General features: G+C 41.6%; 1 protein-coding gene across 3 annotated transcripts in view; it reads right to left on the minus strand.

Moving 5' to 3' along the window:
- Positions 1 to 23,274, minus strand: part of coro2ba (coronin, actin binding protein, 2Ba) — a 30,832-nt gene extending 7,558 nt beyond the window's left edge. Inside the window, exons 1-2 of one of the 3 annotated variants that reach the window (XM_047042697.1) lie at positions 23,129 to 23,274; positions 2,392 to 2,592 (exon numbers count right to left, since the gene is read on the minus strand). In XM_047042697.1, coding sequence (XP_046898653.1) covers positions 2,392 to 2,592; positions 23,129 to 23,143 — 216 coding nt within the window. In that variant the 5' untranslated portion in view covers positions 23,144 to 23,274. Of the gene's footprint in view, positions 1 to 2,391; positions 2,593 to 5,148; positions 5,276 to 10,460; positions 10,480 to 23,128 lie in introns of those variants that run through there. The other 2 variants (XM_047042698.1, XM_047042699.1) reach the window with 2 other exon arrangements.
- Between the last annotated feature and the right edge of the window lie 201 nt (positions 23,275 to 23,475).

Consider the following 23,475-nt stretch of genomic DNA (forward strand, 5'->3'; position numbering starts at 1 on the left):
GTGAAAGATGGGCTTCCTTTTCATGGCTCTTCAATGTCGGGGTCTGGGAAAGAAGCCCATAACTGACATCAATATAATAAGACAGCTCAAAGTCACACAGTAGGGCTTATTACTTATGGATAGCCCAGACAAAAGCATCATTGATGTAAAGGCGACAGATGGATTCCTTTTGTGCGTTTTTAAACCGTGACAAGGACAAAGCAATGCATACTGGGTAATGTAGTGTGTCCATGGACAGGAAGCAGAGTGAAGGAGCTGGGCAAAGGAATTACAAGGACGAGAGGAAGAGTAGAATTGACTCATGACTTTTCCCATGAGTCAAATTTCATAACTGCACATTTTGCACATGTACTACTTCACCACAATGAGAAAATTCAATTTTCACATTGAAGTGGGCTTCATATTTCATTTGATGCACACATGACTGTTGTATTTGTGCCACATCTGCCCCCTTTAATTCATGGCTGTTCTAAATTTAAGAAGACAATTCCCAGCAGTCCTTTTCCATTTTCTTGGGCCACCCATTTCTCTGCTAACAGCTTTTCCTTAATTAGCACAGTGTTTCCCAGGTTCATTATTTACTGTCTATACCACTGGGATTTCTCAGAAGATTTTGTCACTTTCAACTCTCATCTGTTTCAAAATCAGCATTTCTGATAGAAAAACTATGAAGTTTAAAATGGAAGTCTTTCCTGATCTTTCTCATCTCAAGGACGACTGTTTTATGCCTGAGGTCTGACTTGTTTCACTTGGCCTACTCTATGAGTTAGAAGGCCAAATCAGCTTTATTATAGTGAACGAAGGTGCTTTGGATGAAAGTATCTTTGAAATATGAATGCAAATGACCATGTGTGTATGTGAGTGAGTGTGATGTAGATATGTAACCATAGATCCTTTGGGTGTCAGCTCCCTGTAAGAGGGCCTCATGTTGGAAGGTTAAGCTCACATCTAAGCGTAAGGACAAAACTAACAATAAAACATCCCCCTTTGCTACACACCCATACTCAAAATCTTGCACTTGGTAAGGTCATTTACAATCATAGTTTAAAGATACTTTCATAAAGATTAACTTTAGTTACTAGAATAAAGCTGATGCCGCTTTCTAGCTCTTTGATGGGTGAATCCTGGCTTTGTCCACAAGTCAAAAGCATAGCTCAGACACTCTGAAGACTGAGGGTGGGGCTGGGCACAGTGGGAAGGCTGCTCAGCTTAGTGCAGCCAGCTCCCTTGTAATAGTTTGATTTGGCTGGTGCTCGGGATAAACGGCTTTGCAGCCAAGAGCAGTTGAGGCACCTTATGGGCAATATCTTTCTTAAAGGGAAAGTGTACCTTGTTTTGTTTAAACTTAGACATTATGATAAGATCTGTTCACACTGGCTTAACAACAGTTTATATGTTAAAATAATTACTATATATGAAAGGTCAATCAATTAGCCACACAAGAAAGATTCTTCAATAAAACAATGAAATTAACATAAGTCTATAATTATTTACACGCTGCCACTGGAAAGTATCCAGACCTCTTCATATTTTCCACATTATTCACACACAATACATCATAATTATGAAGTTGATGTTTAAATACATAAAATATAACTTTATAGGAGTTTTTGAATTTTGAGTATTGTAGCAAAGAATAAGAACCCTGACTTTAGTTACTCATTTTCATTTCCATTAAAAATCTACAAATGTTTGTCATTATAGGTTATTTTCTGTAGATTTTGTGCCATCATCCACATTTTGGGGGGAAAAAGCAAAGGTCTAATTACCTTCCAAAAGTGTTCTTGCCAGTTGTTGTCATCTACAAGTATCTATGACTGTTACAAATATTTATAAGGATTTATTCAAAGCAGATTCCTCTGGAGATCTTAAAGCATTTTCCTTAAAAAGTCCATACTAGGACGGTGTGAGAACGGTACAGATTTTCCATTACAGCCATGCCCTTCTGAGGTATTTATGTGCAAGTAGCTCCAAGTAGCAATTAAGCATTGTTACAACGTTGGCTCAAAGTTTCTGGCTCTGAAAGAGCAGATTGGAATTGTTCACCATAGAAAGGAGAGTGCCATGTTTAATTTAAAAACAGCATCATCCCAGTAATGACTGATGATTTACTGTTTCAGTTACTTGATATTGCATTAGATCATGTATAGAAGACCATGACAGTTGTAGGGGGCCTATCATATTGTGAAATATAAAGGAAATAGCTATGTGAATTTTGCGTAATGATCAAACTAAAACGTTGCAGTGGAATGTGTTTGTACAGCGCCTTTGAGTGTAAAAAGTGTATTATTGAATGTATTAGGCTACTCACTATCATAAAACACACTGTATTTCACACGGTTCATACCCAAAGAGCCAACATCTGAACAGTGAACCTGCTACGCTGATTACCTGAGAGACAGGGATAATGATGAAGGACCCTCCGCCAGAGCTCTCCGTGACAATAGCCAGGAACTTGGCATTGACGGCGCAGAAGTGGTTGTCATGGACGTTCTTGGTGATGGGAATGCCGTCGAAGCAGTGCTCCCGATTGGCAACCTTGCCATAAACGTTCCGAAACTTGGAGCTCCGGTATGTTGGACGCCATGACATCTGGTGAGGGGAGAACATAAAATTACGTTTTGATTTAAATGTTGAACCTTTGTTCAATCTTTTCCCAGTACCTTAACACAGAAAGAGGCAGTATAGTGTCACAGTATACCCTAAAAGAAGGTTAACAGACAGGCATTCAAGACATTATGCAGAAGAAACTGCAAGGCTGGCATTAAGCCTTTCAAGATGATGAAGTTATTCATCTGTGGTGGGAAACATTACGTCATATTACATTAGGTAAGATTGTGATTGGGGGATATCAACATTGGTAAGAAAAACTGGAATCAGCATTGCTGACACCCAGTTCTCACTGCCAACCCCTCATGGGACAAAGCTATGGTTCAGCAATCAACAAACACTGTATTTTCATTCGAACATGTATCAATCCAGACATAAATCTTTGAGAATCATCCTGTTTGAATGAGATTGGTCTTAAACTGCTTGTACCAAAAACAGGAATAAATGTACTACTATACAATTAATGCACAGTTCATCTGTCTAGTCCATGAACTTCCTTTGGATAATACATTCTAGTGCCAACACCCTCATAATCATAGAGAACTTGACCTGTACTTGCAAGATATTACATTCAAATAGAGGAGGTGGGGAATCACATCTCATGTTAGTCACAGGAGTGAAACTTCTGCGCTGTCAACTATAAAAAAAACTGGATGTGCTGTACTGATTTTTGTTTCAGAGTTTTCAAGTTGGCAATGCAAGCTATTATAATTTTTTTGTCTGAAATCACAAGTAGGTGGTTCCAGTAAAATGACTCATCTGTAACAAATACAGTTAACATGTCCAGTCCTTGATACTGTTAGTTGGTTAGGTGCCAACATTCTTGTAAATCAGTGAATCAACCCTATTTAAAAGGGTTCCACTCATTCTACAGAGGGAGGAAGTGGTTAACTCTGTCACAAAACTTGCTGTGATTCAAGCTGCTCATTTTGTTTGATGTTCCCCACAAGAATGTATTGATTGAATTCCTGGTTTGTGGCATGAGATAGAAATCTCCAAGGTCACACTAAACCAGACCATAATTGAGGAACTGGATGCAAAACAAGTAGCTTGAAACTGCCATTTTACAGTTACATCCTTTTAAGTCTTTGTCTTTTTCACTTCATGCTAAACATTGGAATTGGGGTGGGAAAATGTCCAACTCTATATCATGGGTCTCTTGAACGAAACCAATGAGAGACTTTTTCATTCAAGATTGAGTGCTTGAGCTAGGGAATGCACAACGCTTTTTCGATCATTGGCTATGTGGTGAGATGACATCACCCCAACCTCAATCCACCATTGTTAGAAGGGAGGACAGTAATGGGTAGTGTGTATGCTACCACAGACATTCTGAGACCCAGATGCCAATGGCCTCTTCCTGTTGTCTGATCTGGACTCCAATACCGTTGATTGGTCTGGCATGCAGTACCATTGGCACAAACATGGCCAGCTCAGAGTACTGTATGTAGCCAGGTCTTTATGGGGCAAATCAAGGATATGCTAGTCCTTACCAAGATCTAGTACACTAAGATGTATGTTGGTAATACCGATCATGGCAACTCTACTCTGTTCTACTTTACACTTTCACTAAATGGGGTGGAGTCATGCAGTATTGATCTAGTACATTCCACTACATTCACAGAGAGCCATCACAGCACTATAAAAGCTTCTCAGCTGACAGATACAACCTTCACCCTATATCAGATATACTATAAGCACAAGAAGCACAGATAAGCTATCTGTTTGGAGATTTGAGTGTATTGTACACTTTATGTTTTAGTACCTGTAGCAAAGATTTACTTAAATTTATGCACAATGTTTTACCCATTCAGCCCAATGATTTTGCCATTATAACTTCCCAAACATCCCCTAACATCCCTAACATCAAGAGAGTAGATGGGTGAGTAAACACATTGCTCTGAACCCATCCTGGAAGTTAGAGCATTCAGATGGCCTGTTGAATATGGAACAGAGGGGTAGCTAAGAGGGGCCGTAGGGTGCAGTTAGAGAAAGACACCCTGGCATTAAACTGAGCCCTCTCTACAAGGACACCCATTCATTTGTTACAGGCTTGTGACATGGAGGAACTGTATGTCCATATGTGTGTGTGTGTGTGTGTGTGCGCAAGTGTACATGGAACACTGTCAGTAGCCTAGTGGAGCAGTCCCTCAGTTAAACTCAAAGCTTTGTTCCAGTCTCTCCTATCCAGAAGCCTTTTCAAACTTCAGTCCGAAGGACATTCTATGGTACACATCTCTTCTTCTATCTAGGCAAGCAGCACTACAACCCCATAAATCCAGCAGTTCCCCCTGACAGAGGGAAGGCTAGCATCTGATGTCCTGCTGGCTTGATGCTAGCTCCCTAGATGCTAGCTCCCTGGCTGCTAAGCCATCTTTCACACATTTTAAGCCTTAGCCACAACATACTTTACTTTATCACTTTGGAAGAGTTGTAAGGACAAGACAAGGTCCCCTGAGCACATACCATCCATATCAGAGCAGCTCTCCCATGCAAACACACTGGATAGTTATCCCTCTAGTGAAAGCATGATCTTACCTTAGTGTTGTTTATACAGTGTGATGACACAATTTAGCCACTGTTGGTCAAGCCCTTCTCAGGTTACTAACAGCCTCCCTCAGAGAGCTGCCAGTATCTCTCAGCTTCTCTCTGCATATTCACTGAGTCTGCTGGCTTGCATTCCTCTCTGTCTCTCTCTCTCTCTTTTTTCACTCTCATCCCCTCCCCTCTGCCCCCACTTCCCTCAAGTCCTCCTCTTCTTTTCCCACTGACGTCGGCTACCCCTCCCGCCCTCCAGCCCTACTGTACACCAGTCCAGATGAAAACAGCTCTGCTGGAGTTAAAGTATTGTCCTCTAGCCTTCAAGGCAATCTTATTGCTGTGGCCTGGGCTAAACCATCTCTCTCTCTCTCTCTCTCTCTCTCTCTCTCTCTCTCTCTCTCTCTCTCTCTCTCTCTCTCTCTCTCTCTCTCTCTCTCTCTCAGTCTCAACAACTCTTGTTTGGTCTTATACAGATTTGACCAAACAAAACACATTTTTCCTCCATCATCAGACAGCACTTGTATCCTGGAGTCTGGTCCTCATCCTGTATGTCCAGTGGTTTCCTTCTGATGGAGTTTGTGCCAAAGACGTATTATCTCGACCGGTCAGTCAATATTTAATCTGTGCACTGTAAGAAAACGTGTGTAGAGAACTAGGGAATTGGTTCCAACAAATTGTTCACATTTTAGTCAACATTCATTATGTTAAATGTGCCTGATTAGCACATCAGCAATACTAAGCTGACAATTCAGGATACACACTTTGGTGTTAAAGTCTAGGGTCAGGTAAGGGAGTGCAATCTTGCTGTTACTGCCTTGCTGCAGAAAGAGATTTGGTGAGAGAGCCTTCTCAGTAGTTTTCTGGTTGTTTATGTGCCAGACTGAAAACAATGCACCAGGCATTATAATATCAGTGCATCATCTGTGCTGGTTTTGGGAGAACAAAGGCCAAAGCAAACCAAGTCAAGCAAAGTAATTGAATTAAATGTCCCCATGTTCTGTTTCAACTAGGTGGAGTCTTTATACTGTAAACTGTTAACTGTCAAGCAGGACATACTGTTTTGTCTTCTGAATTTGTACTGTATGCATTTGTGTGTGTGACATGTTTATGTTTACAGTTAGAGTAAGTTTTTGGGAATTTGTGTGCTTCCTCTGTTCAGCCCCAAATGCCAGTTCAAAATGTTAAGTCCATTTGGACACAGAAGCCCCTGTGACCTCGCCCCCCCCCCCCTCTTCCACACACACACACACACACACACACACACACACACACACACACACACACACACACACACACACCACCGCCTCAGAATCACAAGACCCTCCTGGCAGATACCCAGAGCCCCCTGCAGTTCCCTCCATCTCTCCGCCTCTCATCCTCCCTCCACTCTTCTTCTGCCTAAGGCTTCACCACTCTTCCTCCCTCCTCCATGAGGAGTTCTTTATAAAAAAATTACTCCTAAACTGCATGGTTTCACAACAATCAGCAATTGGACCAAGTCAATACAGCAAGAAAAAGTATGACCTACAACTGCTGTGTTTAATAGTGAAACTACAGAATTATATCCAGGATATTTCATTTGTAGCATTCTTCCATCTTGATTGCAAATATCCAGAAAGGTTTTCATCTCATTTGTAGACTGTCCATGCATCATTTAATTGGTTGGTCTTTACTCATTACTAACTCCATTCATCATTCTTATCCTTTACTATCACCATGTCTAGAAGATGCCTGGAATTTAGCAAACACTTAATTTAGACCAAGATCAATTAGTAGTGGTTGCTCTTATTTTACCATTGTGCCACTGTAATTTGAAACTATAAATATCAGATCACACCTCTTGCCTGAACAGATTAATCTCTTTCCAATGACAAACCCATGTGATTTCACGTTGCTACTCAACAATGGATTGTGAACAGGAACAACTTTAGTGCTTTTCCCATCATTGACAGACAAATAGTGCATTTTTAAACACAAAAACAACATCCACCTCCACATATGCAATATTTATTTAAAGGCCTAAAACCTTTTTGTGATTGTTTTGAACACTAAATGAAAGCATTGGACCCATGTCCAATAAAAAAGCCCTGTGCTCAATGGTCCCAGAAGGTTGACTTTGTGATGAAAATGTCTATCAGAAAGGTTATGCTATACTGGAGCAGGTATTGTGTCAAATCTGGACTCCAAGGCAATCCTGCACTGTCGGGTATTTTATGTTTGATTCCTCTGTGAGGTTTATAAGGAAAAATGGATCGGAAGGCCTTAGGTGAACGGCCCAGTGTAGCTGTATTCAGAAACCCTGAAGGTGGAGAGTAAGGCTTGTGTCTGCTCTTCTTCTTGTAAGGAGGGAGCTGTGTTTATGTGTGATTGTGTGTGACTGTGTGATTGGGCTTGTGTATCTATGTATGTGTAACAGGCTCTAGGGCAGAGCACTCCAGAGAGCCGTCTGTACTGTGTTTATTGAGTTTTCCACACCTTGCCTGCAGTCACTGTTGATCTTTTACAGCCTATGTCTGCTTTCCCCCCTCTGTCTTTCTCTCGCTCTTCTCTCTTTTCTTTTTGACCTCTTATTTCTCTCATCATAATGCAGTGGATCTAAGTCACTGCCAGATAGAGAGATTCTATTTTCAAAGCACAAAAGTAACAGTATCTGCTGTGAGCCATTCAAGAACCAAAGAGCATTGGTGTCCAAAGGCCTGACAAGTGTCACATTATTCTTAAATCAAAATATACAGTATGCAGACGACTTCTCAAGTATCACCCAGCAACAGTCAATGCCACATTGTCTGTTCAAGCCCAAGTGCACACTCAACCACTTCCTGAAAAATTGACAGCATTCATCTTTGAAAATCAAGAAACAAAAATTATTCAAACCCCAACTGATTCCAATATGCAAATTCTTATGACAATTGTGAGGAAGCTGGACCAGCGGAAACTGGAAAAATGGCTGAAAGGGAAACCATGGGGCGACAGTCACTCACTGTGCCTTGTATTTGTGAGGCTGCTAGTGGCTATTAACAGTTCCCTGGGCTTGATATTCATTGATATCATTCATTGACATTCAATGACGTGATACTGTATTTCTGTCAATTTGGCAAATATAAATACCCCACTGGTTCTTTTGGATACCCCACGTGCTTCTCTCTGTGTAGACCACAAAGAAGCAAAATCCAGGAAAATATTCTTTATTGGGCCTTGAGTGTCACTGCAAGAATGACTTTGTGCAGCTATAAAAGATGAGGAGGAGGAGGATGGGGGGGGGGGGGGGTGAAAAGCTACATTTTACAGAGTAATGTATGTACTCAATACCCTTCAGTTACATCTTGGAAATAATAATTTATGGAGTTCATTTTGGATGTTTATTTTGCTCATGTTATAATATAGATTGCGTTAATTAAACTGGTTGTCAAGGTATAAGGGGCTGCTTCTTAGGATGCTGAGTTGGAGCCTGGGCCTGGATGAGCGAGCGGTGGCTGTGTGGTACTAGACTGTGGTACTTTGGTACATCTTTTCCTGTTTGGGGTTTCCCTAATTTGGTTGCTCTAGACTGTTTTAAGTGTTTTGTTGGGACCCAAATAAATATCTTCCTGGACCTCCACATGTGGCATGTATAATACACTCCCGGTGGGATTCTTCCTGGTCTCTGATGCCCAGCTGATACTGTGATGAATGCCTTCCACGTAAGACAACAATAGCTTTCATAACAGCAGAACTGCATATCTTCTTGTTATACACTAAATATATCACAGTACAAATTGTTTGTAAAAGGATGTCAATGCACATAGGGGCAGTTCTCACTAAGCTTTTCCTGGTTACAGAGGAGGCAGGTTTTTGGAGATGTTGTCAGTGCAACGGGTGTGTTTGTACATACTGTCTGTGTTTGTGTGTGGCTAAAGGGCCAAGTATGTTATGGCAGGATGTGATTCAGCGATAATGACAGGAGCTGGAGAAGGTCTAGTAATGGCTGCTCTCAGGCAGACAGCCCAGACAGCCCACACAGAAACACACACACACACACACACACACACACACACACACAGTAAGACACAAAGGGGAAAGGACAGTAAAGCACTTAAACAGCTAATGGTGCAGGCAGGATTGAGTTAAGAGTGTCCAGGTATGTGTTCTCGATCTCAGAGGGCAAATATAGCTAGTTCTTTGAGTATTATTCCGCATTTGATATTTACTTAGGGACATTTGCAAGATACAATGCTATTTGTAGAGTCGTGAATTGTGATAAGGACTGTTTCTATGAAGTACAGAAGTAAAAAAGATGGTCACGTGTATCCACATAAAAACAAATTTAAATACACAACATTCTCCACTCATATGTGTCTTTTACATATCTCTTCCTCTCGTTCTTTCCTTCCCTCCAGTTACACGCAAAGTAGACCCATTTTGTCGGAAGCACATATCAGGTCAGTCATCCAAAAAGCCAGGGGAATGGTCTAAATTAATAATGCCCTATGTGCCTGTCTGTGTCTCACAGGATTTCCTGCCTCCTGCTTTTTGGAGCATACTGAGATGGGCTGCAATGACAGGGGGAGGGAAGAAACAGAGAGAGAAAGAAAGAAAAGGAGTTTTAGAATAGGTGATCTGGATGGGACACATGTTTCTGTCTCTCTGCATGTATGAGAGACACATAGAAAGGGAAAGACAAAAAAGAGAAACCGAGAGAGAGAGCAAGGGAACAAATGGTATCATCACAATATCAAGGGCATAGAGAGAGTTAAAGAGAAAAGGGGAAAAGTAGAAAGAGTGAGACAGAAGGAAAGAGAAATAGAAGAAGGAAGAAGAGAGAGAAAGAAGAAGGAAGAGAGAGCGAACGGTATAAAGGAAATTAAGGGAGACAATAAAAGCAAAACAGTGGAGTCTCATCACAACCACACCACACCACAGACAAGCTACAGAAGGCTTGGTCGAAACTGTGACAGACAGACACAAACACATCTGTCTGTAGTCCAGAAGAAGATAAGATAAACTGCAACATGAGATGAAAAAGAAAACCTTTCAGATCACCAAAACAAAATCTCCTTGTAGATAGTACACTTTTGTTTGGATAGGCTTCACTGAAATCAAAGGAGCCAAGATTGAGGAACAAAGTCTTCATAAGAGTGGAACAGAGTGTGACAGGGTGAAGGACAGAACTGTGATGACAATCCCTGGTTCTAAAACATAAACAAGGGCCTCCCACTTTTCACGTGTATGCACAAGCACATGCTGTCTACTGCCTTTACACACATTCATATTCAAATATACTGTACACTCCCTCATCTACCTCGCAAAGACGTGTATTCATACTCACGTACCGCCTCCGCACACATACAACCAGCTCAAGCACACAGATTTGTAGTAGCTTCCGTTGATGCCGATTCAGGCCTGGTCCTGTTGTTTATCTGATTGAATAAGAGTTGACCTGAGGGAGTTGTTTTTCTTCCCTGCATGGTCGGCTGAGGTCATTAGTGTTCAGAGTATGGGGAAGGAGAAAAAAGGGGGGGGAGGGAGACAGAAACAGATGGACTATATAAAGGTAGGGTAAAGCGCTGGAGGAGGATGGACAATGTGCATGTGGGGAGAAGGCAGGCAACCTTAAATGACAGATGCCACTGGACTGTGACTCAGCTTTTCTCCTCTCTGTCAATTAACTGCTGTGACCTCCGTCTTACAGACAGAAAGATTGGAGTTTTCAAGGGACATTGGACAAATACTGTGTAATAATTTGAGGCTTTACAGTGCTAATTGTACTATGGTAAACAGTGCCTGCAAGGATACAGGGCTTATTTATGGACCACAAGAAGCAAGCTGCTAACATTGAGATTTCCTCCTCTCACTTGTCAACACATTGCCAACCATGATGCAGTCTACTGTAAGTACCAGGGATCACCTGGTATGAAATGAAATCCCTGTGGCCACTGGCTCAAATAGCTAAAGCCTCACAGATGGCACCATCATCTGGCACGGGAGAGGGGGAAGGTCCACATTGTTTATATCCATCCTGGTGGTAAAACCAACCTCCCTATTCTTTTGTAAAAGCATAGGGCAAGTTTAATCAAATCAACAAGTGATTTTTCACCCTGTCATGGTTTTTAAGTACATTTTTACATTTCATAGTTTCATTAATTCATTTTCTCATTTAAATGAATCAATGACTTAAACAGGTCCTGAAAAAGGTTGGACTTCAAACATCACTTAATATCCGTTAAGTGAAGTGATCGTCCTGTAAATTTCAACAACTCTTAGCAGTTTCCTTATTCATCCTCTTATCTCAAAAGCTAGTCAGTGGGATAGTTCACATATTCCATTGTCACTCTTCTCTGTTACAGACCTGGAACAAAAGGATCCTATTTCCAAATTGGAGGTGACTTTAGGTTCTCAAGGAAAGTGTAGTTGGGATTTTCATGTGCCAGACATTCTTGACTGTCTGTGTCAATGGCCAAGCATGGCTGTTAGGTTTTTGCAAGAGCTGGAGAAAGAAAAGAGGGGAGATACAGGAAATAAGGAAGGAAGGGGGCCTCAGACACCACAGACTTGAGCCCAGCTTCGGACTCTCTTTCTGGGCTTGACCACGGGGATTGTACTGTTACTGTACCGCCATCTTCTGAATACGGATTTCAGGGTTTTCTGAAACCAAGCTTCCAGAGTTTTTCAAAGTAGTATACATGGGATCAATTGGTCAATAAATCAATCCCCTTTGAACCAATCTTGCAAATACACCACCCTAAATGTTATCTTAGTACACACACCCAACCACCCTGGACAGACAGACATACACCAGCAATGCACCAACGAACAACAGCTCACAGCAAATCAGCCTTGATGAAACAGGCTTATTTATGGTCAGCTGTATATCCTAACACAGTTACCTCCTACAATTTCTTTACTTCAGTAGCGACATCACATAAATCAACGTCATATTAGGCTGTTCAGTCTGTTTCCTTTGATCTCTTTAGGCCGACTCCCACTGTCCTCTGGCAGTCTACCAATGTCCCCTCTACAGTACCAAAACACTTGCTTTCAAACTGTAAGAAGCCAGTTACACTACAAACAGACAAAGTGATCAGACAAATAGTTTAGCTTATGCCAAGATCTTTGTTAAGCCTTCTATATAAAAAAGATCTGGGCTTGTGATTAGTTTTTATGATAGCCTACAAGTAAATAAAGGCAAATATAAAGTGAGAGAGAGAGGGGAACAGATTGTGTCAATTATGACACACCCACTACCAGCTACCAACTAGGTGGACAATCGCTTGTTTTTTAACAACAGAGCTAGTACGTCTTGAACTCCAGATGTTACTGTTTAGTTAATTATAGGGGGTGTGAAAAAGAGACTCTTAATAGGTTTTCCAACTAAGGTAAGGTTCCAACACACAGCAGCAAATGCTTAAGGTGGTTTCTTACCAGCTTGGTAGAGCGACAGAGCGGATGTATTTCCTAAGTGTTGTCAGTCTGAGTTAAACTGCTGAGAAGCTGCTTTATTATGGGGATGGGAGGTTTATCACAAACACACATGCGTCCATGCACACTCACGCATGTCATCATTGTGCGCCAAAAATCCATGAACAGCTGTCCCCTCCTCGTATTGTATACTTGTAATGCCTCATTTGAACTGACACAGGGCATGTAAAGATTGGTGCACCATGAATTTGACCTATTTTAAATGACCTCAGTCGGTCAGGCGAGCATTCTTTACCCAAAACAAACCACATGGTTAGTATGCTAATACTAGCTCTTTGTGTGTTCATTTGGCAAGCACCTTCAGGGTTATTTCAAACAATGTTTGGGTGGTATGTGGTGACACATTGAGATAATATTGAGAATGTGACTGGGTGCACTATATTAACATTTTGCAAGACGTTGTTATCAACATACATTTTCCCAGTCAAAGTAAATGGAAAATTATCAGCAACCATGATTAGCTACATAGTGTGGTTGGTTTATTGTGGGTCACTCATTATGAACATGTTTCCAGGCTGTTAAATTGATCTTCTTTATTGATTGAATGCCATTGTATTTCACAAATATACAGAGTCCTATAATTTCAAGGTCAAATATCTGTTTTTTCCTTACTACTCTCTTGAGGTAGGAATGTTTAAGTTTAGGACATTCATTGAAATTCACTGTGGACTACTCTCCCATTTGACCTTTGTCTTTGCAGTATTTAGAATATCCTCGATACACAAGGTGTTTCCTGAGCTGTGTTGGCTTACACGCTAGTAGGGGAGTTATCGCATCAGGTACTGAGATTTGCATTAAACGAACCTTAACCATTTTCTTAGAAAGCAAAAAGTTTAAGGGGTGTCTAATCAGGCTGAAGGTCTAGAGAGTGAGGCTAAAGTGGAAGTAATGTGGATCAATGGCAGCATCTACTGTTTGTGTATGCATGGTATCATGTTTTCTTGTTCGCCTCAGTTAGGAGATTGCATCCAGATCACAATCCAACTAAGCTACCATGGTGATTGAAAATTTTTATTTATACCACCTCCTGCATGAATTGTTTTGCCTTAAAGAGGTCCAACAGCTGCACACATAACTGGGTGTTAAACTAATGTAGGTACTAGTTTCTATTTTTCTTCCATACATGACTCTGGTGAGACTGCTGTTCCTACGTAGTAAATACACTAGCAGAGTAGCAGATAGCAGACAGCCAATTCATTCATTAATTATGTATTGAATAAATATTATTAGAGTGAATAAACTTTATGTTTATTGGCTATATGTGTTCTTATTCATTTCTGTCTCAGCATGACTGTCTTTAAACAGACTTAAATGCAGCAGGCATGTTATATGGGCAAATGAGGATTGATACTAGCCCATTGTTGGGCTCATTACAAATTGTGACCTTGAATGGTCACAACGTGCAGGTTACCAACAGACAATTAGTTTACTGAGTATGTGTACAGTATGACAAAGTGCTTTTGTGCAACCGCTAAGCTCCTTCCCTCAGCATTTCCCCCAACCGCAACCCCAAAATATTTTTTTCCCCTGACGGGGTGAAATCATACCCTTATTCGTCAAGTTCAGGTTCCCAGCTCTGTCTCTCTTTGTCAGTAGGATTACTTGTGTATTGTCCTACCTTAGTTGACAAGAGGCAGGCAGGATGTAGACACACAAAAAAACAGGGATCTGTGTCAGCAAAGTAGCACCTGGCTAGCAGTCTGTCCAGACCTCAGGGCTTGACAGCGTAGGTCTGGCAAGCAGACAGGTCGAATCCTATGTTAAGTTTTAAAAGTGATAAAACTAATCTGGATGAATTTTGAATATTTGGGCCAACACATGTTCCCAAGATGGTGGAATAAGTTAGATAACTTGGTAACATAAAAAATGGCTTTCCACCCAGAAATCTCCACCCAATACTAGCTATAAAAAATAGTTTACTCTCAATGATCTTCTGCAAAGGTAACATTTTGCATCAACAATCAGATTTAATAACTATTTCACCTCAACTTTCAGTTTAAAATGAAAATCCATAGAATGCCATCCACATTAACACACTGACAAATCTGAATCGGTTCAAAACATCTGTTTTCACCCTACAGTACTGCTGCCAATCTACAAACTCCTGGCCCCTAACATTTTTCCCTAGGGAACACCACATATTTAAAGTGACAAAGATGGAACTGGTCCCACAGGGGGAAAATCGTCTTGTGTGAAGTTTGAAAACCCAGTGTACAGTGTCAACTAGTGATTACTTGTAGGGGTTGGTTTCATGACACATGTCCTTTCTTATCTACTTGTTCTTCAGGGGAGGGAGAAAAAGTTACTAACTGGGACTATGCATTGTATGTGAGAATCTGGTGGTCTCCATACCTCCATCTTCCTTTCATTCTCTCTCTCAATCTGTCCTCTTCTCTAGCTCTACATTTCTCTTTTCAAATCTTCATAAATCTATATATCATCGTATATCATCCTAGCCTATTACTCAATATCCATCATCTATATTGCCTATTTTACCCTCTCCTCTCCATCCCTCTCCCCTTAAGTAATTAAGTTACCCGGCACAGATGCACACCCAATGAAACCTCTAACTTGCTGCTCCCAGGGACAAGAAGCACTGAGCTGGAATGCAGTCCCAGCTGCCTCTTAGCTGGCAGCTCCTGGCTGTCCTCACTCAGTGAAACTCTGTACTTCTCTTTGCATAAAGTATACAACAGTAAAAATGCTTGTGTCCTCACATAACCATCATACACCCATCCAAAGTGTTTGCCCAAACGCTGGGGCTTTGTTTGCAATTTCTCTTAATCTTCATATCAAATTACACAGATAACATAAATGAATAATCTTTTTAATCTTTTTGGCATATGAGAAAAAGTACTTGGATTGAAAATTTATTTTCAGTCAAAGCAGAGGAAATACTGTTGTTTACTCCAGAAGCTGGGCCATTCATATGTAAATAAGGCATGATTATGTATACTCTTTTCACCTTTTTTTGCCTTCTACTGTCTTTGCGCCATGTTTTGTGACAGGCATCGCGACTGTGTCACGCTAGGCATAGTGTTGGGAAGCCAGATGGCAGAAATTAATAGGAAGCCTTTGGAATACGAAAGTAATATAATGTCATTAATGAGAAAAGGGGGGTAGGATACAACATATTCCACGTATGTCTTTCACATCCCATTACCACAAAATGAATGCGTCCAAACATTGTCCAAGTGCTGTGGTATTGTGTTGCATTTCTTCAAGTAAAACGCTTTCATTATTTAAACACAATCTGACAATGAATGTTTGAAGATGATAACCATTTTCACTGCAGACTATGATCCCCTGTGTCTTCCTCGATGGATGGGAGATGTGGCTGTTATGTATCACTCTCTCTGTAGACAACCCACTCCTCACCGCTTTCTCTACAGCGCACGCTCATCTCCAGCCCCAGTTACCAAATAGCCGGTTTCAAAAACTGCACAATACTGGACTGCAGTAACACAATCGATCCCATGACCAGTAAACCTTACAAAACAATTGGGGAGCCAACCTGGTTGAATAACAAAGAACCCGTGAATCAAAGCTCTAAATAATGGCCTCAATAAAAGCCTGAATCTGTCTTCCTCCATCTCTTTCATAAAGAGTCCAGTTGGCTTTATTCCTCACTTAATGCAAGATTTAGCATTTTCCCAGAGAACAGCTTTCAGATGTATCACTCTCAGAATATATCCCGGAACTGGGAATTGTGTCATTCCACCAGATTCCAATCAATAAATGAAGGTGGAAAAAGATTCCCCCCCAAAAAGGGTATATAAACCATCCAGATGAGTTTAGCAGATGCTTACTCTCATTTTTTCCATTTGGATGTCATCATCAGCAATAGTGAAGATACCAAAGTTAGATACTGAAACAACAGTTCTGGTTGTAATAAAATCAGAGCTTTTGCCTGGCTGCAGTAGATACTTTTTGGAAGATGCTAACAAACGCAGCTCATTATTTTCCATCAAGCTCCAAGTGTTTTGGCAAGTCCTCTACGATAACTTGTGAAATATGGCACATTTCAAAAGGCAGCTTGATATTGTATGTTTATATGACAGGGCAATGTAAGGTTGTGTATTTACCTGCTCATCTGTGACATGCTTTCAAGTAAATCATCTTCATAAAGTGGCTGATATCTCAAAACAAGCCACATCCTAAATCTACTCAATAGTGGTCCATAGACTACAGTCTTCCATTTGTAACTTAGTGGAACCGCCCTGGTAGAGGGCATCCTCGATCACTGGATTTATAATGATGATTGACTGGAGCTTTAGGATCCATGGAGTGAGAGAAATAAGGAACCAAGGTAAAGAGAAAGAGAGAGAATGAAATTGATTGAATTGTAGAGGATTAGAGATACAGAGACAGATTATGAAGGACTGAGAAAAGGCTGAGTTAAAGACAGTGACAAACAAAGACATGAAAGGGAAGGATGGAGACTGTTACGGACCCGTGAGACAGAGATGGACGGAGAGATAAAAGAGTAAGGAGATAGAGTGGGATGCAAGAAAGAAAAGCAAATCACACAATGTGGGGATAAAAAAAGAGATGTAGAAGAGAGTGAGGGAACCACCTGAGGAGACACAAGCAAACAGCGCAACACTGTACTGTAGATGCTTATTGGTGGTCTGTAGAGACAGTGTTGGACAGATACAGACACAGATACAGACACAAACACACACACATACACACGCTCACTCCTCATCCCAGGATGAGCCTGGAATCTCAGCTGGATGGGAAATGGGATGGTCGTAAAGCTGCCACTTTCTCCTCAGTACTTCTTTTCCACACAGGGATATTTATAAATGACACACTCCCTTTTTCCCAAAGCAGGTTCCATTGGGCATTACAAAATGATCACAAAGAACTGCAATCTTTTGAAAAAGAGAGAAGTGCTTCCCTTTATGTTTGAAACTTTTTATTGTCCATTTAGCTCAATTGGAATAATTTTGGTGGGCACCATTCCTGCTCAATTTATTAGTAAACAAATATATGATGCAGAAGTGTAACCTCACACATTCATATGGGAAAAAGCCTACTCTGTGGTGGAATATTGAAATATACTGTGCTGAACAGATTTTTACAACAGAATATAAAATCTGTCTGGACAGTCTCTTTCACATTCTCTTTCTCTCCCACACAAGCGTGCCAGCACACACACACACACACACACACACACACATACACACACACACACACACACACACACACACACACACACACACACACAGAGAAAGAATGAGGTAGCTTTCAGACAAGCCATGAGCTCATCTGATCTGAATGTTATCCCGCAGTGAATGCATTTCTTTAGCTTTATTCCCTTCCTTTCCTTTACCACTCTTTAACTATTTTCCTCACTCTTTCCTTCATTTTCTCTCTTTGTCTTTCTCTTTATCCCTTTACTTTACTTCCCATCGCAGAAACGATGCAAAATAAAAACCTTTATTTGCTTTCATGATGGTTATCAGTCTCTGCAGTTTGCACATTGCTTGGATATTGGTGGGTAGCCTTTGGTTGCTAGGCTAGTGGCTCAACCGCCAGCATAAAGTGCTTGCAGTGTGTGTAAGCAGACACTAAGCTTGACAAATGGCCAGTATTCTGAATCAGGCTCAATTAAGATTTATGGTTGGTGGGAAGGCAGTCCTCAGCAAAGAGTGGGGCTGCAGCCGCCATTCAGTTTGTGTTTGTGGTAAAGCTGCTGGTTGCAAAGGTTCACACTCCTATGTACACACACACAACAGCACTATCATTAATCAGTTTTCTTTGTTCATTAACACACCATTTTCCAGTGAGCGTACATTTTTTATGATAACTTTTTGTTATGTAACTGAGGCTGACCTAAACATTGCAACTTATGGAAGGTTTGCTATAAACACTCTGAACATCCTTTTCAGCCCTTCCCTAACCACGTGTGAGCTTCACATCAGATCACCATTTGTATCTCTTCTAAATTGTACTGTTTGCAGACACTCAATTGCAAGCACAAGTTTCATGAAGACAATGCTTGAATGCTATTATGGGTTATATCGGTTTAGTTTAGGGCAAAGCTATCATTAGCAAGGCCAATTTAGCATATATGTATTTGCGTGTGTGTGTCTTTGAAAGCATCTGTATGCACATCCTCACTTAACACACAAGAGCTTTGAGTGTGTGTGTCCCTTCCATAAATCGCTGGGACATAAACAATTGTTGTCACCATCTACACAAACTCCCTTGAGTGTTGGTTTGGTGGGTTTCACTGGTGTTTGGAGGAACAATAAGATATCTCTGGCGCAGTGACCCCACACCTCACTCGCTCTTTCCCCCTCTCCCCTCCCTGCTTTCAAATCCTGGAACGCAGCTGTGTCTGCAAGTATCCTTCCACAAGTGAACGATTTTCATGGTTACTCTGTACAACAAACAAACATTGGAATGAAGGGGGTATTCAAAATCTTTGACAAATGCTCTGTCTCATTTCTACTGGCTGCCTTTAGGGCTGCCCAGACCATCTGAATGCTTATTCATTTGATAAAGATATCCAAGCTTGGATTCTGTTTTGAATTTCAAACAGAGCTTCATGCCTCTCATCACATCCCAGCTCACACCACCCACCAAGCAACAGTCCCCACGGAACCTCAGAGTTCACTGGTCAGCTGGGAGACTAGACCACATGACCTCAACCTCTGAAAGGGGTTGGTTTTCTGTGCTGAGCGCTCCTTCGGGTGCCTTTATGTGACTCCCATGGACCCAACATGTATTCAGAAGCCAAGTCGGAAACAGTGATGGGAGGTTTGGGGTGGGGGAAGGGGAGGTGGTGGACATTTTAGGGCCAAAATCGACGGAGAGCCCATAGTTTATTGCCCTTTGTAGATGTGGGGGCAATGCTGTTTTTTTCCAGAAAACGTCTAATTTTCAACGTTTATTTGTAATCCCGGGATCAGCTGTGAGCTGCAAGGCTCTCCTACAGTTCTTTCAATAGCAGCTGAATATGGTTGTTACTGTGTGAGACCTAGTTCAGGATTCTCAGACAGACACATAGAAAAGGCACTTAAATGTTACACTTTGCAGTGCACCCAGGATTTGTTCCACCTACACACACCTGTCCATAAACTGTATGCAAATTAAGTCTATTGAATTAAATGTTCCAATATTCCGTACTACAGATACCCTATCCTGTCAGGAACATACCACCCACCTACTTACACATCATTTGCATCTACCAGTGTGGTGTAGTTTCTGGTACGGAAGACAGTTTGGTGCACTACGCATCTTGGTCTTGCTAGCCTGCATTACATATCTGACTTATTTTGTTATGCTTACCTGTTTAGATATAAAATATAAAACTTGTCTAGCCATATCATCCCTGTTTGATCCTTGAAGTCTTCTAGCTCTGTATAGGCTATATCCTGTGGAGAGGTTATCTTGACTTCACAACAAAAACATGAATCTTTCATGGTGCAGTGTACCCTGGGGAACAGTACTCAACCAATCTGCCAATCTTCCTGCCATTGTCCCCTAGTCCACCCATCCTCCACTCCCCTCCCTTCCGGGTCAGTTATGACAAGGGTTGGAGCAAAAACCTACCACATAGATACTCACCAGGAGCAGGGTCAGAAAGACCAAATATTGGAAACGTTTTCTATTAAGTTTTTCCTTCCTTTCAAATGTTTCCATCATTTTATCTCCAATCATAGTTCCCCTGCATGTCCTTGCTCATCTGCCCCCAGGTGCTGTTGGTGCAGTACATTTTGAGGACTGTGCCCTTTCCACACATTAACCCCTCACAGGTGATCCTGTTACTCAGTTTTGCACAACTGTGTTTCTTTACCTGTCATTTTGGTTTTGTCTAAAATACTGAGTTTCAATAAAATGGTACTGTTGTCAACTACAAATTCTTCCTTTTGCCGAAATGAACTTGTTCTATCCTTCCTTTACAATTGGTCTCTCTTTCCATCAGTCCATTGGCCTCTCCTCTTCAATTGTGACTCTGCCAAGGCCTAACAGAACATAATATTCTGAGTGTGTATTTAACATTTATTGTAATGTGAGCATGCATGTGTGTGCTTGTGTGGGAAGATGGTGCAAAGGAATTCATTGACTTTGTGTATGCTGATGTACAGTATGTGTCTGTGTGCATGCAAGTGGACCATGGCAGGGTTTCTCAGCACACAGTATCACACTTACACTCCGCACATGTCACTTAAGGGCTGTCTCCATGGGCTTCTGGGCAGTTTAGCTCCATCGGCATGTTAGCCCTCGTCCCGCATCCCCCAAGGTTACACACACACAGAACTCACACACCCTCTGTCACTAGGCAGAACCATAAACATACTGTCTTACCGTCAGTGCACCCCCCCCTCCCACACACACGTACACACATTGCTTCACCTTTACTCTGTTTCTCATGCACCCTCTCTCTTCTACATCCTCTCTCTTCTACATCCTCCGCCTCAGTCCTCCCCCCACCCACAGAACCCCTTGTTCTCACCTCAGCTCATCTATCCATTCTTTACCACCTACTCATTCTGTTTTTCTCCAACCAATATCTAACTTTCCTCCCCCCTTCACAGAGTCATCTCCAGAATCATTGGTATAAAATAGAACATTTGCTGTACTGTAATCCTTTGAGTGCAAGAAAGGTGCATTACAAATACAATTTATTATAATTATTTATTATTATTTGGCACCCCTTGCAAAGAGTAAAAAGTGTTATAAAAGTGTCCCCTTTTAGTATAAAAAATAAAATAAAATGTAACAATCAACCTTCAATAGAAGTACCTATGTTTTGAGAGAGCTCGGTCATCGGTTCAGTGTTGTTTAAGATGACAATGATAGAATTTTAGGACTGCTGTATTTTTACTCAGTAGTATGCTTACATCTACATAGGTTGTAGACAAATAGTACCTGGTAGAAAAATAGAGCAAGTTACAGCTGTATTATTTATCGCACATGGCAAAACGTATCCTATAGCAATCTGTAGTGTTCTCTGCAGTGTTTGTATTGTATTGATATTTTAAAAGGTCTAAGTGCTTGACTTTGACCTGATCCTTCCTCTGCCTCTTGGCTACCTTGAAAACACTGACCTCTCATCCCACCACTCTCACCATGGAGAACAACTTCCCACACAGCACCCACACACTCATACATACTGCCATAGAGACCACTCATGCTAATGTCATTATCCAAAAACTCTTGTAACATAGGAAGAAGTATCTCTCTCTCTCTCTCTCTCTCTCTCTCTTTCTCTCTCTGTCTCTCTCTCTCTGCGTGGTGTGCGTGTAAATAGCCAATTGTCCACTTTCTACAGTAAGTGATCTATTTTGATCAAGGTTAATTCTCAGCAAAGTCCTGAATTGCTGTGCTAATTTCTCTAAGCCTCTCTATTTCTATCCGCTTGCTTACTCTCTCCCACCCCCCCCCACCCCACCCCCCCCTCTCTCTCTCTCTCTCTCTCTCTCTCTCTCTCTCTCTCTGTCTGTCTGTTCCTTTAACTGATTAAGAAGATTTAACCTGTTACTGACTCTAGCCCCACCAAAAAGACACACACATCACATGAACATAAACAAGTGTGTGTTAAATAGTCAAGTTCTTCGTTAATGCATTTTTGCCTATTTGCAGATAACACTTAAACACACATAGACATTGCATTATAGAATCAATACTTTGAATACTTTGATACTGGAATTAATTCTCTCCCAGCACGGTCATCCTTGGATTAGTGCATTTAATCGCTGAGTTTATCCTATCTGCTTTCTCCTACTTTCTATCTCACAAATAATGCACCATCTTCCCTGCACAGTTTAATGATTAACATGCAAGGTGAACCACAGTGCCTGAATTAAAACAGTCACTGCAGAAATGTATGCACTTGCATGTACACACACAAGCACATCCAATGGCTACCACTGTCCCAAGTGGCTGTTTGTGCTGCACGCTGCCATACAGAGGAGAACTCTATCACCTCCAGCAGTGTGAAAGTTGTGTCCTTCATTTGCCATTCCCCCTTTTTTGCTTACACACTCCTCTCTCTCTCTCTTAGTGTTAGATTTAGTGCTGCTCTCTCTCTCTCTCTCTCTCTCTCTCTCTCTCTCTCTCTCTCTCTCTCTCTCTCTCTCTCTCTCTCTCTCTCTCTCTCTTCTCTCTCTTCTCTCTCTCTCTCTCTCTCCTCTCTCTCTCTCTCTCTCTCTCTCTCTCTCTCTCTCTCTCTCTCTCTCCTCTCTCTCTCTCTCTCTCTCTCTCACACTCCACACACACACACAGCACACAGCCACCACATTGACTTTATATGGTCTTGAGTACTGTACATTGCACCATACAGGCTAGCTAGGTAGCACTAGCCCCAAATAAACTATCGTCTCAATCTTATCCTGCCCTGCATTGCAACTGCAGGACTAAATGTCCGACCTCACGGTATACAGAGTTGTGCACACACACATCACACACACACTCGAATCTGCCCTCCATCTCCTGTCCAACCATGACAGTTAACTCAACATGAGTCACAATAATGACCACATCACCCCATCAAAAACGTGCTCACCTTTGTGACAGTCATGCAGAGGCAAGTGGGTGAGGAGCAGGCCGGTGTCCCCTTCAAGTAGAGAGTGCTTACGCCGCAGGAGTGACGAGAGGGGAAGAGGAGGAGCAGGGGAGTGGAGCACTGCTGAGCACACACAGGGAAAGAGAGAGAGAGACACAGAGAGACACAGAGAGACACAGAGAGAGAGAGAGAGAGAGAGAGAGAGAGAGGAGAGAGAGAGAGAGAGAGGAGAGAGAGAGAGAGAGACAGAGAGAGACGGAGAGAGAATCAGAGAGAGGGAGAGAGAGGAGAGAGGAGAGAGAGAGAGGAGAGAGAGAGAGAGAGAGAGAGAGAGAGAAGAGAGAGAG

Source organism: Hypomesus transpacificus, chromosome 19 (genome assembly GCF_021917145.1).
Source record: "Hypomesus transpacificus isolate Combined female chromosome 19, fHypTra1, whole genome shotgun sequence".
Lineage (NCBI taxonomy): Eukaryota > Metazoa > Chordata > Actinopteri > Osmeriformes > Osmeridae > Hypomesus > Hypomesus transpacificus.